Source organism: Rhea pennata, chromosome 27 (assembly GCF_028389875.1).
Source record: "Rhea pennata isolate bPtePen1 chromosome 27, bPtePen1.pri, whole genome shotgun sequence".
Classification (NCBI taxonomy): domain Eukaryota; kingdom Metazoa; phylum Chordata; class Aves; order Rheiformes; family Rheidae; genus Rhea; species Rhea pennata.
Window position 1 is genome coordinate 3,948,995 of NC_084689.1, and position 14,829 is coordinate 3,963,823.

The 14,829-nt window shown below is 41.1% G+C and overlaps 1 protein-coding gene across 1 annotated transcript; it reads right to left on the reverse strand.

The window, feature by feature from the left end:
- Positions 1-504: 504 nt before the first annotated feature.
- On the reverse strand, positions 505-13,956 carry LOC134151696 (heterogeneous nuclear ribonucleoprotein M-like). The gene is made up of 3 exons (XM_062596484.1): positions 13,739-13,956; positions 9,247-9,416; positions 505-689 (listed from the first exon to the last, which is right to left on the reverse strand). Exons 1-3 carry the CDS (start codon positions 13,906-13,908, stop codon positions 625-627), a joined length of 405 nt encoding a protein of 134 aa, XP_062452468.1. The 5' UTR covers positions 13,909-13,956; the 3' UTR covers positions 505-624.
- Between the last annotated feature and the right edge of the window lie 873 nt (positions 13,957-14,829).

Genomic DNA, 14,829 nt, shown 5'->3' on the forward strand with positions numbered 1-14,829 from the left:
CACATTAACAGGATTAAACTGTAGTTTCTGAAGTTGTAACAAACAGAACTAAAGTCCAGATTCTCCAAGAGAAATACCACACGCTTTATATGGCCTGTTCTTCTCTGTCATACATCAAAATCCTTGCCATATTCTCTCACCCTAAATCCATATTCTTCAGTACAGTTAAGCGAGCTCCTACTATTTCCTCCCTGCAAAATTCTTTTGCTGAACTAAAGGAGTTAAGTACCTGTGAAGGCTATATACGTTTAAGTTAAGAGGTTGACTTATGTTTACTGGCACAGGAAGTGTAGTTTACAGAACCTGCTTTTACACACTGGCCTTACAAATTCAGCAAACCACTACAGTGACATTTGCCAAAACACAAGTTTTGCATTAATATTCCATACCACTGCTAGGGTCCATGCATAATTCACGCAGCCAACACCAACTGAACACAGTGGAAGACCACCCTAACACTGTTTACAAGTCCCCATCCCACCTCCTCCCCATCCCAAGAGAAGCTTTAAGCACTACCTATGTTATAGCCACTAAGCATACAGAGTCTACCTTCCTGACTTCTTTTCGTTCCACGCCACCATACAGTTACATTTGTCATGTAGAAAATCCACAGAAGAAATTCTCTCAAACACTTACCCTTGACTTTCCTTCAGCGTCCATTAAGAGCTCCACGTATGTTACCTCACCAACTACAAATCAGATTCCAGACGACACATATACCAAGGGAGAAAAGCCAAGAAAACAATGGGAATTTAGAACAATCAACAACCGTGTATGGAGCCTCTGCCTTATAAGAAAGCCCAGAAACACTCCATATTCTCTAAACCACAAAACTGGACAATTACAGGTATGCAGTAAAGTTTTAAAACAGTTAAACATGTTCTTGATTTTTCCTCCACTTCAAAAGCCAGCTATTTCCACAATATCAGTTTCCTTATCTTTAGTACCCACTCATTACTAGAGGCAATCCAAATCCATGGGAAAGCCTGCAAGAGTAAGTTTCCTTCACATTACGTAATCTGCAGGCTTGTCACCATAAATCCAGAACTTAACAGTTACCATTTGCTTTTCTGGATTTAAAGGTAAGCTACCAAAATGGAAGTCAGACTGACCTAACAGACCAAGACATTATTGACTGCTTACTATTTATTTCAGCAGCTTTTTTGCCTTTTGTCAAGCTGTAATAAAAGTTAACTGCATTTTTTAGCTTCAGGAAGAAACACTAAACTTTGCCATCTTCGCTCTCAAGATAAAACAGTCTGCAGCAAAAGGCAAAACACATCAGAAAACTAGCTCTGCACCTTTCCACACAAGATTAGGATTGCCCATTTAGGACCACATAACCGTATCGTGTACCTCCAGAATACAACTACCGAAATGGCTGCTGCCTTTGAAGTGATTGGCATACAGAAGAATAACTGAAGAAAACAATTATGACTTTTGTGAGCTTTTTGTTTTTGTAATTATGACAGGAGGACTCCAAGTTTTATTATCTGAAAGGTGTCAGGAAAGCAGTCTTCACGGGAAACCACAGGCCCTAGAGTCTGAATATTGGTAGAGTTCTTTGAACAACAGACTTTTTTACTCCACCGAACCGGGAACTAACTGGAGTCTCACATTCAAGGGTCTACCCTTTTAGCAAGGGACAGAGGAAGGAATTTCATCTCCTACAGGACCACTCATTTTATAGGACAGCTAGTGTGATTAGCCAAAACAAGCATTCTGAAAGTCCATTCCAGAAGCTGGAAGAGAAGGAATGCTTAATGAAGTCTCTACAATTTTTCCTCCATTTAAAGAGAAATTAAACAGCATCAGCATTCGAGGCAGAGAGCAGATGGCCAGACATATTAAACAAATGCTGAGGCACTCATGTCTTTTTGAGGACACTAAGTGTTTGAGACTGGTAGAGACCAACAAACATCCCTTTTAAAGGGATGGGGAACATCAGAATTACTATCAGTATCTTCTGTATCTAAGCAGTAAGTACTTCTTGAAATAAAGCCTAACAAAAAAGCAACTCCATCCTATAATCTGAGTAGTGGGAGATCATGAAAGAACACAGAACACATGGAATTCTTTCCACAGTCTATTTAAAGGGACTGCATTGTACACAGCCCTGTTGGAGTAGCCCATGGTGGTACACAGGGGCCATGCACTAAGTGCAAATATTCAGTATTACCAGGACATTCTGAAGCCATCCATCTCAACAGCAGCAGCCAGGGTCCAACCGAACTTTTATCAAGAATGAAATGTGATTCAACAATTTATGTAGTAAGACAACAAATTCCCAGATTACCTACAATACAAAACCACTCCATTTCACAAAGGCCAAAAGTCACAAGGTTAGAAGCCTGTGACTCTTTGCTCCTAATAACACTAGAGCCCCTAGATTTATGGCTCTCCACTCCCAATCACTAATCAAATCAGCTGCAATTCTTACCCAAGATCTACACAAACTCTTCCAAAACAAGTTTGCCATGCCTGAATATAACGTAAGTTAAATATGATTTAACAGGCTCGTTTAAGGAATCTCTGACCTCTGAACCACAAGATTCCCTAGAATCTGCCACAGAAGTAATTGTATTATCACATGGAAAATCTTTTATGTGCCAATTTCACTCAAAGCTTTATGTTCAAGCTTTATAGAAACCTTTAACTAAAGCTGTTTTCCTTCAAAGGATGTCTGAACTTCCTGAAAAAGGGGGGAAAGGAAAACACTAATAGTCCAATATCTAAGACACCAAGTCCAGAACAGAGAACTGCAAAGGAAAGTGTCCCTGAAAAACATGTAATAATACTCAACATGGCACTCTTTGCTAGTCTCAAACAGTAGTTTCTGGGAAAGATATATTTTTTAAGAATCTACGTAAAGTCACATTTTAGTTGGCTGCTTTCTAGATCTCAGACCAGAGTGCATCAGAAGAGCAGGCATCATGGACAAAAATCTGCCTGCTACAACAGCAGGCAAATGCAGCCTGTAACACTGCACAGGCAGTTAAGCCATGGAAAAATACCAACAGTAGATATCCACAAACCAAATCCTGCTTCAGAGTGCAAAAGAAATCCACAGTGATCCAGGCACATTTTCTTTCTGCTAGAGAACAGCTGGCTCACACGGAAAGATATGCTACACTCAGAAGTGAAGAAATCTCATCCAAGCATAAAAAAGGTTGTTCAAGGAATTAAAGTTTATTACCAGATATACATCCACAAGGGATTAAAAAATTAACAGAAAATATTAGCTCAATGTTTTAAGTTATTCCTTGATATAATTATACTTGCATTATGTTCACTGTGGTGCCTTTAGAGCAGAAAGATTTTTTTTTAAACCTCACTTTTAAGAAAGATGAGAAACTCAGTGTTTCTATAACAAAACGTTTAAGCAGAAGTCTTCATTACAAGAACTGGAAGTACAAACTAAAGAAGTCTCCAGTGTTATAGATGAAGAACAGGTATGACTTCACACTGTCATTGTTTTTTCTCCATTTTGTATCCACTTTGTGAAGTTTATCTGCATGGACAGTTAGGATGTACAACCAAAATTAGTTTGTCTGTATTTGGATGTTCTCATTGACTGTTCAGGATGTTCAGATAAGTATGTCCACACGGTGACCTGAGGCATGGCTTAGATACCTCTTCAGGGCTAGATGAATGAATCTGAAAGTGCAGGATAATGAGCTCAGGATACAAACATTCACTTTAAAGATTAAGCTAGGCAATACAACTCTCACTGTTAGGGAAGAACCACAAAACTCCTGAAAGTTGTTTAAAAGATTCATAGACAGACATCTCAGCAACTGAGGAGGGGAAAAAAAAAAAAAAAAAGAAAAAAAAAGAAAGAGAAAACATGGTAAAAGCTTAAAAATTACATTAGTTTCCTTGGTCAAAAATAAATTGCTATAGACTAAACAGAGAAGGCACCCTTTCAAGACATTATCCTAAGACTGCACAGATTTATCATCATCTTCAGAAGTAAAGAACTGCAACCAAAGTGACTGATACTAGAATCTGGAGAACTGTACTATCAAAAGCCAAATAAGGTCAACTTAAGAATTCAGAATTTGTCACAGTTCCTCCTTCACTTACCGTATTTAAATCTCAGGACAGACTACATCTAAAAAGTTACCTGTGGGCAGGGATGGGAAGAAGGAGGGACACTTGATGTATAGATGAATTTTTAGGCAAAACGGGATAAGAAAAATACATTTCTCCCAAAGCAAAGACAGAAGAAACAAGCCATCTTTTCAGTGAGACAACTTAGGCAAAAAAAAAAAAAAAAAAAAGCCTTGTGCAATTTTAGCTCTTTAAGAGCTCAGCCAAGATAGAAGAGATGAAAAGCACATCATATCCACTGACATCCACAAGGACAATGGCACCTCCAAAAGATAGTTAAGGCTATAAAATAGAGCAAGATAGAAGAAACAAGTAGTACCCACAAGTTTAAAAGTGTAATTGAATTAGCTAGATTGAAAGTTTAAATACTCATCAAAAGGTTTAAAAATACTTATTAAAAATGTTATTAGCATTTCAGTAGGACTTAAGTCTCTTCTGTCCATCTTTCTGGAAGTTGATGGAACCATGTCTCAAGCAGGATTGCTGCAGGGTGACAGACAGCTCAAGAACATCAAGCACAACTTCCGCTCTTAGTAAATTTGGTTCAACTTTTTTAGAACATCAAAAATTCCATTAAACATGACAGCCGCAGCAGAAATGCAAAATTTAAATGAATTTAGCGATTGCTATACTTGGAAGTCCTATTATAATGGCTGCTCAAGATATTTTATTGAAGTGCTTCACATAGAAGCCAGATAAAACATTAATCAGAGATGAGTGCTGTGAGCAGCGCACAAGCTACACAGCTGTATTTAAACTGAGGTTTCACCTTGAAGGACAGCCAAGGGTTTTCTTTTTTATTTTATGAATACAACCTACTGACTGCACAGAAGGGTCTTAAATAGCAAAAATTAAGCAAGAGAAATCACATACAAGTTAAAGACTTGCAGTTGCTACTTCTCTCAGTTGATACTTCTATTTAAGAACATTTTAGATGTCTTATTTTAAACAGTCCCACTATACTTTAAGTATAGTCAAGTCTTGCCATCTGCACTCAGCACACATTAAAAAATTATGAAAAAAAGCAGGTAATCTAGATACTATTGTCACACTGTCCAAAGAAGAATAACCTGAAGTTTTGAACTGCGGAAACATCAGCCATGATTCTCTTTCCGGCCATGATAAAATGAAAAAAAGAAAAATCTTAAAACTAAGGATGTATTCATCTCTGTACTGCAAGAAAACTCATCTACAATCAGTTACATTGCAGTCTGTATTGAATATTCCTGTATAAAAGCCTTAGATGCAGATAGAGAGGTCCAACTGAGAGCTTCGAGTACTGCTCAGAGCTTTTCAGGCTCTCTTCCAGTTCACAAAAAACACCTATTTGAAAATGAGGAAGAAAGGGGAAGCATCATCCTTCTCCCTTACTGACACCAGCAAGCAACCATATCCAGGGCATACTTGCCACAGCAATAGAACATCAGTTCTCAGATTGGTGCAGTACCTAGCAGAATAAACAGTTTTCTTCTGCACTAAACAAGTTATGACATCTGCATACACTTGGTTCTAAATTTCAAATAAGTAATTTCACTTCAAGTTAAGATATATAGCTATTCTTACACAAGAGAATACATCTCACTGCATTTCACAATAGCTTTGAAAGGCAGCAAAGAACAGAATGAAGAATAAAAAAAACCATTTTCCTGCCTTCTGTAGAAATTGATGTAGGTGTCTCAATATAAACACATGGAAAAAGGAACACAGTAGAACTCCCCTTTCCATAAGTAGAAAGAGTATCTACTTCTCAGAGGAAGAAATAAAATGGTAGGCTTGCTTTTGCTTTCACACAAGCAAGCTGCCTGTTGACTGACATTAACCATTAAAGAAATTAAATTGCCACTAGCATCTAGCTGATAGTTCTTACTGGTGTTAAATTAAATTCCAGACCATTCAACAAAAAGAGGAATAGGCAAGTATTAGGCTGTAATTTAAGACTGAAGTTTAAAATTAATTTGACACACACAGAGGTGGTGGTGCCTCGTGGTAAAGAATGAGAAGAAAGGCAGAAATGGCACAGGATGGGAAAATCTTGGCCTGTAGAGGATCCAGTTTTAAGTTATTCTAGAACTAGGACAAGGAACCGCTTTTGTGGCAAGATGCTAAAAAAACCTCATTAGCATGACTACTGAAAGTAAGAGGGAGTAAGTCAGACAAATCAGCACTACTGCTTTGTTCAATTCATCCTTTTCGGCCACAAACTGAAGTTTGCGAGCACATTTTGACAGTATCTTCTTAGGCACTGAATCTCAGGGCAACCTCCAGCAATAACTGTCTTCAAGTACTCGAGTAACTGCCATTAGTACCTAAGTGACAATTTGGACTAAGTATAATACCAAGAGTGTGCGAATTACCTCTGTAATCAGTCGCCAACAATACCTAGAGATGTGGCAAGAAAGGTGAAGTCAGCACATGAACAATAAAGTTTAGCAGCTGCTCTTCTTCAGTCATTATAAGGTGCCAATAGCTATGCTACTTCTTTTTCCTCTTATCTGTCCAGGCATTCAGGTTTTGATATGAAAAGGTGAGCACGCCTGTCACATACTACAGGCCGGACTACATAAAAGTGGGTTCAACCATGCTAATACAAACAACCTATAGGATCTCTTGAAACATTTGAGCTCAACTTGAGCATAGCCCTGGCTGCAACTGTTCCTACCTTTGCAACAGACCAGAATATAGTTATTTCTTCATTTTACAGCTAAAATTTGTGTTGTATTCTATCTTGCTATTTTCATCAGTAAAGAGATTAAACTATAAAATTCTGTTTTTCCTAAAGGAATCAATGATAAGCATCACGAATTCAAATACCAGATTGTTTTTAATCTTATGGTATCGCATTGTGTATGCCAGCTGCCATGAAGCATCACAATTTTTCTCCCCAAGACAGAGCCATTTGTTGGGGGAACAGATTAAGACAACTGTTTAGCATTCAATCATGATTACATTTAGAATCCACTTACATGCTGAAGAACTGCTGCCTCATTCTTCTCCTGAATCCATTTACCAATTACCAGTTATCAATGCTGATGACATCAATTTAGCAGAAGCTTGGGTTTGTCAGCCAATACAAGGGAGTTTCAAACAAGAACATTTGTTAATTTTTATTAATAAATTGTATCATACTGCACACCTGTAATTGAGTTTCACCAACAAATACGCTGAAATGACTGAACCAAGGCATTGCTCTTCAGAGCGATGTCACCATTTTAAGATTTCAGATGTACGCATCTGAAGAAAACCAGGTTGCAGAAATATAAGCAAACCTCAAAGCTCATGTCTCCTAAACCATACTTACTGACGCAAAACAGCCGATTGAGATGAACTCCTTCTACGTTCGGCAACCTGCTATGCCATTGCTGCTAAAAGCTTAAGTCTTCTATGACTGCCGAGTGATGGAGCAGTAATGAATCACCTATATTTATCCTTATGTACAGAGCTGTATCACATGCTCCCAAAACCTTGAACATTTGGCCTGTAATTCTTACACTTACAAACCAAGAATTCTAACAGTTAGATTTTTCACAGCCACATTCCTGGTTCTTGGAACTACTATGCCTTATATCAGGGAGCACCGATTCAGCAGGTTCAAGCACAGCACAAGAGCACCAATTTGGTAAAAGTCAGTGACTAATTGGAATGAATCCCAACTACACAGCAAATCTAAACTGTTATATTTTAACAAGCAGTCCCAAAAACCAAGAACAATGCTTCTCAGGATTTAGCATAACAAGCCCTGCAGACAGAACGAAGAGGTTTCACTGTTCCCCTAGAAGTATCTGCAGGAATGAGTAGCTGAACAGCAAGGCAGGAAACAATCTCACATCGGACTTTTCCATCCACGTGAACTGGAGAGAAACCACAAGACACTTGGAACGGAATTCAACATAGCACTTAAAATATTAGACATCTACACATACAGATACTCCTATTAACCAGTGTATCTTGTGTAGCAAAGCATAGTTTAAGGCAAGGGACCGTTCATAATTAGGGTCTGTTAATGCAATCTTTTAAGACTTTCTTTATGTTATGGAGAACAGTTGTTGAATCTCAGGCATCAACATTTCACAGCCTCTAATTATGAACACTTCCCAAGGCTTATAGTTTGTTACACTGACTCAGTTCCATTTTGCCTCCAGAGACAGATGTTTTAAAACCCTTTTGGAAATTTGTTTTCCAATTCATCAGGCCACAACTTATGTACTCATTAGCCGTAATTCCTTACCTAGTTCAAAACACAAGTGAACATTGGTTGCTATTTTATTTTGCAAATACATGCTATGTATTTTAGTAGTGACCCACAAGAGGAATGGCTCTATTAGTGACTTAACATTTCAGACATTTTAATGATGGAGAAGCCAGATATTTTCTTGCCACGGCTACATTTCCAAGATGACTTGAGAACTAATAGGTTGGGCATCAGCTTAAAGAAATAACACTAAGCGAGCCAAAAAGATGCATTTAAACTTATCACCATCTGAGAATAGTCAACTCAATTTCTTCATCTTCTTGAAGGGATGAAGATGCTAAGCCAGCAAACCAAGAAGGCTCCCGTTCATACGTGTAGATTAAATAAAAGTGGGGAAGGGGGAAAACACCATGAATATAATTTCTAAAGCCCTACACATGTTGCAGCACATGCCAAAGCACAAACCTGATTTTTCTCCTTTGCAGGTCACCCTTAAATACATTTTACTGCTATCAGATGGCAATATGGATTTTTAGCTAAGCACAAATCACTACAAAGTTTGGAGACAGCTATATGTACACCAGATCAGCAGTAAATAACCATCTTCAGTAACCAAGAGACATTAAAATGCTTCAGAAAGTTTTCTTGCATTTCTTGCATGTCAAGACTAAACCTGATAGAAGCCTAATCACCCCCCCATTGAGACTTTTTAATCTCTGATGAAACACTATTAACCATCTGCCAAAATGCCTATAAAGGAACTAGCCATGTGGAATTCTGCCACAGAGTGGATGCTGTACAACACCAAAAAAGGCTTTAAGCAGACCTTTTACAGAACTCCTGTCACTAAGTGCGCCCAGAACTTCAACTGTTAAGTTTAGAAACAAAGAGTCAACCACAAGTAAGATGACAGACATCACTTGGCCACCTGAATTGTACATTACCTTTCTCTTTGACCAGGTCTTTCAGAGACTGCCACTTCACATCAAATGGAATATTTGTAATAAAAGCTCGGTATCTTTTAGCAGGGTTGGCATATGGCTCAAAGCGATTCCCTCCTCTTTTGACACTTTTCTCTTTTCTTTTTTCATTTTGGCTTGGTCGTTCACCTTCACTGCAAGTAAAGAAAAACATTCACATATATTAACTACTCTGGCATTTGATCCAAATCACAACACCTCCTGGAGCATAGTTTTCATATTCTTAAAACTAAATCCAAACTTGAAAAGTTTCGCCTATTACTGCTATTTGCAGAACTACTATAGAACTGCACACAGCTGGGACTCACAGTACTAGTGCTGCATTGTAACAAAGACTTTCTAATAGTAGACAAGTTATAGTCATCAAGACCCACCATTCTTCCTCACATTCATCTAACTCATTTAAGTCAGAAGTTCTCAGTTTTACAGGCCGACTATCTTTAAAGTTGACCGAGCCTAACCTCACCTCCTCATGATATTTCAGACCAAAGACATCCAACTCTACTTCTTTTTCCCTTAACGCATGGAATTACTTCAACAACTTTAATAAAAATAATGCATTGACCCACCATATTTGTAGTTTTGTACTAGAAGAATCTTAACAAAATGATCCAGCATGTAAGCACTAAGGTCACTATGACTGTTAACAAACAACTTTTTTTTCTACTAATGAATATCATTTTAGACAATTCAGAACCTCTGCCTTAAAATAACCATCCAGTACATTTATTGTAACTCTATCAGAGCACTAACTCTGACACATCAGATTTGGAAAAGGAAAAATTGAGGACTATATCTCTAACAAGCTACGTGAGCCTTTACGTGAGGTTTTTACAGAATACAAATCCCACTGAATACTGAATAGCAAGCGTTTAAAAAAATAGGATGATGAAAAACTTCAGCGTGACAACTCCATGACAGCTCCATTCACTGATACAACCAACTTCCATTTTTACAAGATGCAGAAATGCACCTTCACAAAGAATTCATCAGAAAACATTAACCACAGAAGTTGATAAAGTTTCTAAAAAATGTGCTGTACTTAAACTAAGTTCCAGCTCAACCTACATAGAACTGCAAAGTTCCAGCCCTGTCAGAAGTTATCACTTCTATGACAAATCTTAGCTCTGATATGAATCTACTTCTTCACTAATACTATTCTTTCCTTTAGAATCATTTCAAACATTTCAACCAGTGAACAGATACAACAGCCTGTAGTGAAAAAGAAAATACGAGGATTTCTAAGAAGCTGCATATTTGAGTGGGTTCCTCATTTTTACTACATAGTAATCTATGCTTTCTCAGCTATAAGCATGTTACAAGCAAATATTCAAGAAATACTGTTCATTATAGATACAGCTCTAACCACAAGCATAATTTGGCTCTGTATATGACCATCAGATATTATTCAATCTCGAGGTCAATGACAAAATAGGCCAAGGAGAGGCATGTGAATAATATGCTGGAAGAGCATCGTGCATATGCACCTATGAGTGCATAAAATTCTTTACTATTTATAAAACTTTCATCAAAAAGTGAAATGTTTAGACTTTTTTCCTCTGAGTTTTAAAATACTTCTTGAGTAACAAAGTCATCAAGAGTAAAGAAGAAATGCAAAAAAAAAAAAAAAAAAAAAAACAGATTCAAATCAGGACAATCCTTTAAACTAACTTCTATTTAGCTGAACAAATAACACATATACACATTAAATTTGACACCTGTAGTAAAAGCTACATCCAGTGCTCCAGTTTTCTATGGTTAATCCTCAAAATGGAACTGTTTGAGTTGCATCAAGTTAGAGCTGCTGTATAGGATGGTTCAAAGTCACAAGCTACAATGAAAACACCTTTCACAATCCTGCATTTAATGCTCCCAAATCAGCTTACGTACACCTTATGTTTTGATACACCTTTAAAAAATTTAGACAAGCCATAGTACCCGCAACTAAAGGTGAGTATTAGCCTAGAACATATTCCTTAACATACTCAATGTAACAAGAATCCAGACAGGTAGAGGAAATTCAGAAGTGTCAGAGAAACTAGTTAAGCTGCAATATTTTTCTTTTGCAGGATTTCAGACAACTTCCACAGTATTCTCCATCACACTTAAAGGACAAAAATGGGCAGGCAGAGGTCCACACAGACAGTTTAAAAGACAGAGTTGGGAGGTATGAAGACAACTAAGTTTTTAGGTCTCTTCTTTCCCTGAGGAGTTCTAGCTAGCAGAAAAGGATGAGCTCCTCACAATCCTACATCTCTACTTTGATTTTTTTCCCCTTAGGCTAGAGAACTGAAATGCTCCAGTAAGTCTCAAGAAAAATTCTGTTTGTGGTAAGTGTACGAAAGGAGGAACTGGAAGGGGAGCTCTTATTTTCTCCCAAGAAATGGACTACTGCACACAGTACTCTTCAAGATGTATTTCAGAAACACACCACTTATATCCAGAAAGTGCACAAGTCATTAAATACAGCGAGAATTCAATACATTACACACAGATTTTTTTCCCCCTCCCTCAAGAACACTGAAAGTATGCTCTCAAGAACATTGGTATTATCAGTGTAGACAAGTTAGCTTTGCTACGTGGAGCTTGATGTTAGATACAGAACTGAACCTAGAACAACAATGACAACCTCTCTGGAGAAACCCCAAATACCTACAGGGTCAGGAAAGGGTCTGCCTCCTGAACCAGAACAAATTCAAAATCTTTATTTATACTTTCAGGAATAAATCTTCATCTCATACAAGACAAACTGCTGTACTCATACTACCCAGAGCTGGAGGGTTTGGTATAACTGCCAAGATCAAGCTCTGGTGTAACCAGAGCTGTAACCACAATCCAAGATAAGACATGAACATCCTCCAATCGTCTGCTACCCAACATGAAAAGGAGAGAACAGGAAGATTTGAGGATCATCCACCAGCCCTGGCTAACAAACTACATGCCTCTGCATCACACAACATGGTGACACGGGGAACTCCACCCTCTGCAACCAGGGCTGCCTCTACTCCTGAATGGGCGTGTTCATTTCTGCCTGGCAAAGAGGAGATGAAAGAGCCAAGTATCAGTTGTCAGGAGCACACTTTAACTATTCATTAAAAAAAAAAAAAAAAAAAAAGAGAGAGAGAGAGAGAGAGGGAGAGGGAGAGAGAAAAGAAAAGGAAAAAAAAGGAAAAGAAAAGATACGAACATTTTTCTGAAACAGTCCATTCTATGCTTGATGCTCAGGAAGTTCCTGATCATGTGAAACTGAACCTACAGATAAAGCCAGTAGAGACAGATGAAAGAAGCTTTTCAAGGTACAGCACCGCATTTGCCTCTTCATTGTACTTTTATTATCTCCAATCAGCTACAGACCAGTTAGCTAGCCTCAGTTATTCATATCTGTCAGCTCCAAGTTGGACAGCAGATATGCAACATGTCTGGGCATAACAGTCTTCAGAAGCTTGAAATGCAACTAACACGCAAGTATGTAACACACCTCAGGAACACCAGTTAAACAAATCTGACTTCAAGTCCAAAAAACAAAGCAAAAAAATAAAAATAATAAAAAAAATTGCTCAAAGAACATCAGGTTCAAAATGCTAATTCTCATCTTCAAGTCCCAGAGCCACAAAGTAACTGAAAAATTCCTGTTCATCCCATAAATTTTATATAAAATCTAGGTTTCTCTAAGAAAGAAACTTCCCAAAAAGAGATTAATATTAATCTATGCAAGTTACATGCAGTTTAGGCTTTCCTATTTTCCCCACATCCACAGGCCAGTAACTGTAAGCTCTGAAACTTTTCTTAAAATAAAAGTTTATAACATTTTCCTTACAACAGACGCATAACCCCTAGCTAGTGCCTCGCATCACCTTCAAGCCAGCTCTTGCCCATGAGGTATTTGAATCAGGTACCTGCCAGTAGGACATCATCAACCATAAGAGAAGCACACTGATCCAGACTCTGCAGCAGTGAGAGATGATCACTGTCTGAGCAAAGGCTAATTATTATAACCCATCTACTAACGCTAGGGCAAACGATAATTAACGATAATTAACATAAGACATCAAAACCCAATTCTCCGGCACTACCCGTATCTCTGGAGGAGCACTCCAACCGTACCCCGAGGCCTGCGCGGCGCACAAAGCGCCAGGACGGGGCACCAGCCACCTCCACACCCCGACCCGAGGCCGAGCGCGCTCCCAGAAGCGCCTCCCCAAGGCGCCTTCGCGCCCGCCAACCTCCGCGCCGCCGCCTGGGCCGCCATGCCAGGCGGCGCGGCAGCTAGGCCCAGCGCGGCCTCCCCGCGCCCGCGTGGACGCGAGCGGCACCCCAGCGCTACCGACAGGCCCGCCCGCCGCCGGCCCGCGCGGCGCCGAGCCCTCGGGCGGCGGTGGCGGCGGCGGCCCCGGGCGGCCCCGGGCGGCACGGGGAGGCCGCGCGCGGGACGGCGGCCCCGCAGCAGCTCCCTCACCTTTTGACGGGCGCGTCCCCAGCGCTGCCTGCCCCGTTGGGCGGCGGCGGCTGCGCCGCTGCTGCTGCTGCCGCTGCCGCCGCCGCTGCCGCCACCGTGGCTGCCGCCGGTTCCTCCATTTTGCCGCCAGCGCCCTCCGCAGCCGCCGCTACTGTCGCTGCCGCCGCCATTTTCCCAGCGCTGCGCCTTTGTGTGAGGAGCGCCCGCCCCGCGCGCTGGCCGCGCAGGGCACGCTGGGAAGGGGAGCGGCGCGGGCGGAGGCGGTGGCGGCTGCAGGCCGCTGTGCCGCGCATGCGCAGAGCGGCGCGGGGGGGGGGGGGGAAGGGGGGGCGCGAGTCGCCTCATGGCGCCCGAGCGGCTGCGGGGCGTCGGAGCGGCGCCGCGCTGGCTGCTGGCACCCGGGTCCCGTCGGGGCCCGGAAACATGGCTCTGAGCCTCCGTGGCGCTGCGGGGCTGCCCGGGCTGTGCCTGCGTGGCGGAACGGCTGCTTGGGGGCCGCAGATGCCCTCCCACCGCGGCCTGCCCGCCGCGGAGCCCCCGCGGGCCGCGTGGGTCGTGTCTCGCGTTCCGCGTCCTGCGTGGGCTCGCTCTTAGAAGCCTGCTTCAGCTCCCTGCGTTCCTGAGCCATACGTGCGGCTGTGGCTGGTCACCTGTGGGCCGCAACTGCTCAGGGGCCTGTTCGGCCACTGAAGGTCCTGCTGCGTGTGCTCGGCCCTTCCGCCTGGTACTGCTTCACGCTGCCTGCACTCCCATCGCAGAGGCCGTGCCATTTCCTTCCTGTCCTCAAGACACAGCAATGCTGTTTGTATCTCCCATGCTTCAGGTTTCCCATGAAGTACCAAATAGGCAGAATCACAATATTGTCACTGTGCTGGGATGGACTGCCACCTCCTTTTCCTGCATTCTGCTACACCAAGAGGCTGAGCCAGGGGTCTTGGGACGACTGCATCGCATTGTACATCATTATCTGGTACAACTTGAATTTGGGCACACCCAAAATCACAGTCACCCGGGAGCTCATCAACACAAGCTTTCTTTGTCACATGTCAGCTTAATTTTTACATTCACCCTATTCAACAAAAGCTTTTCTT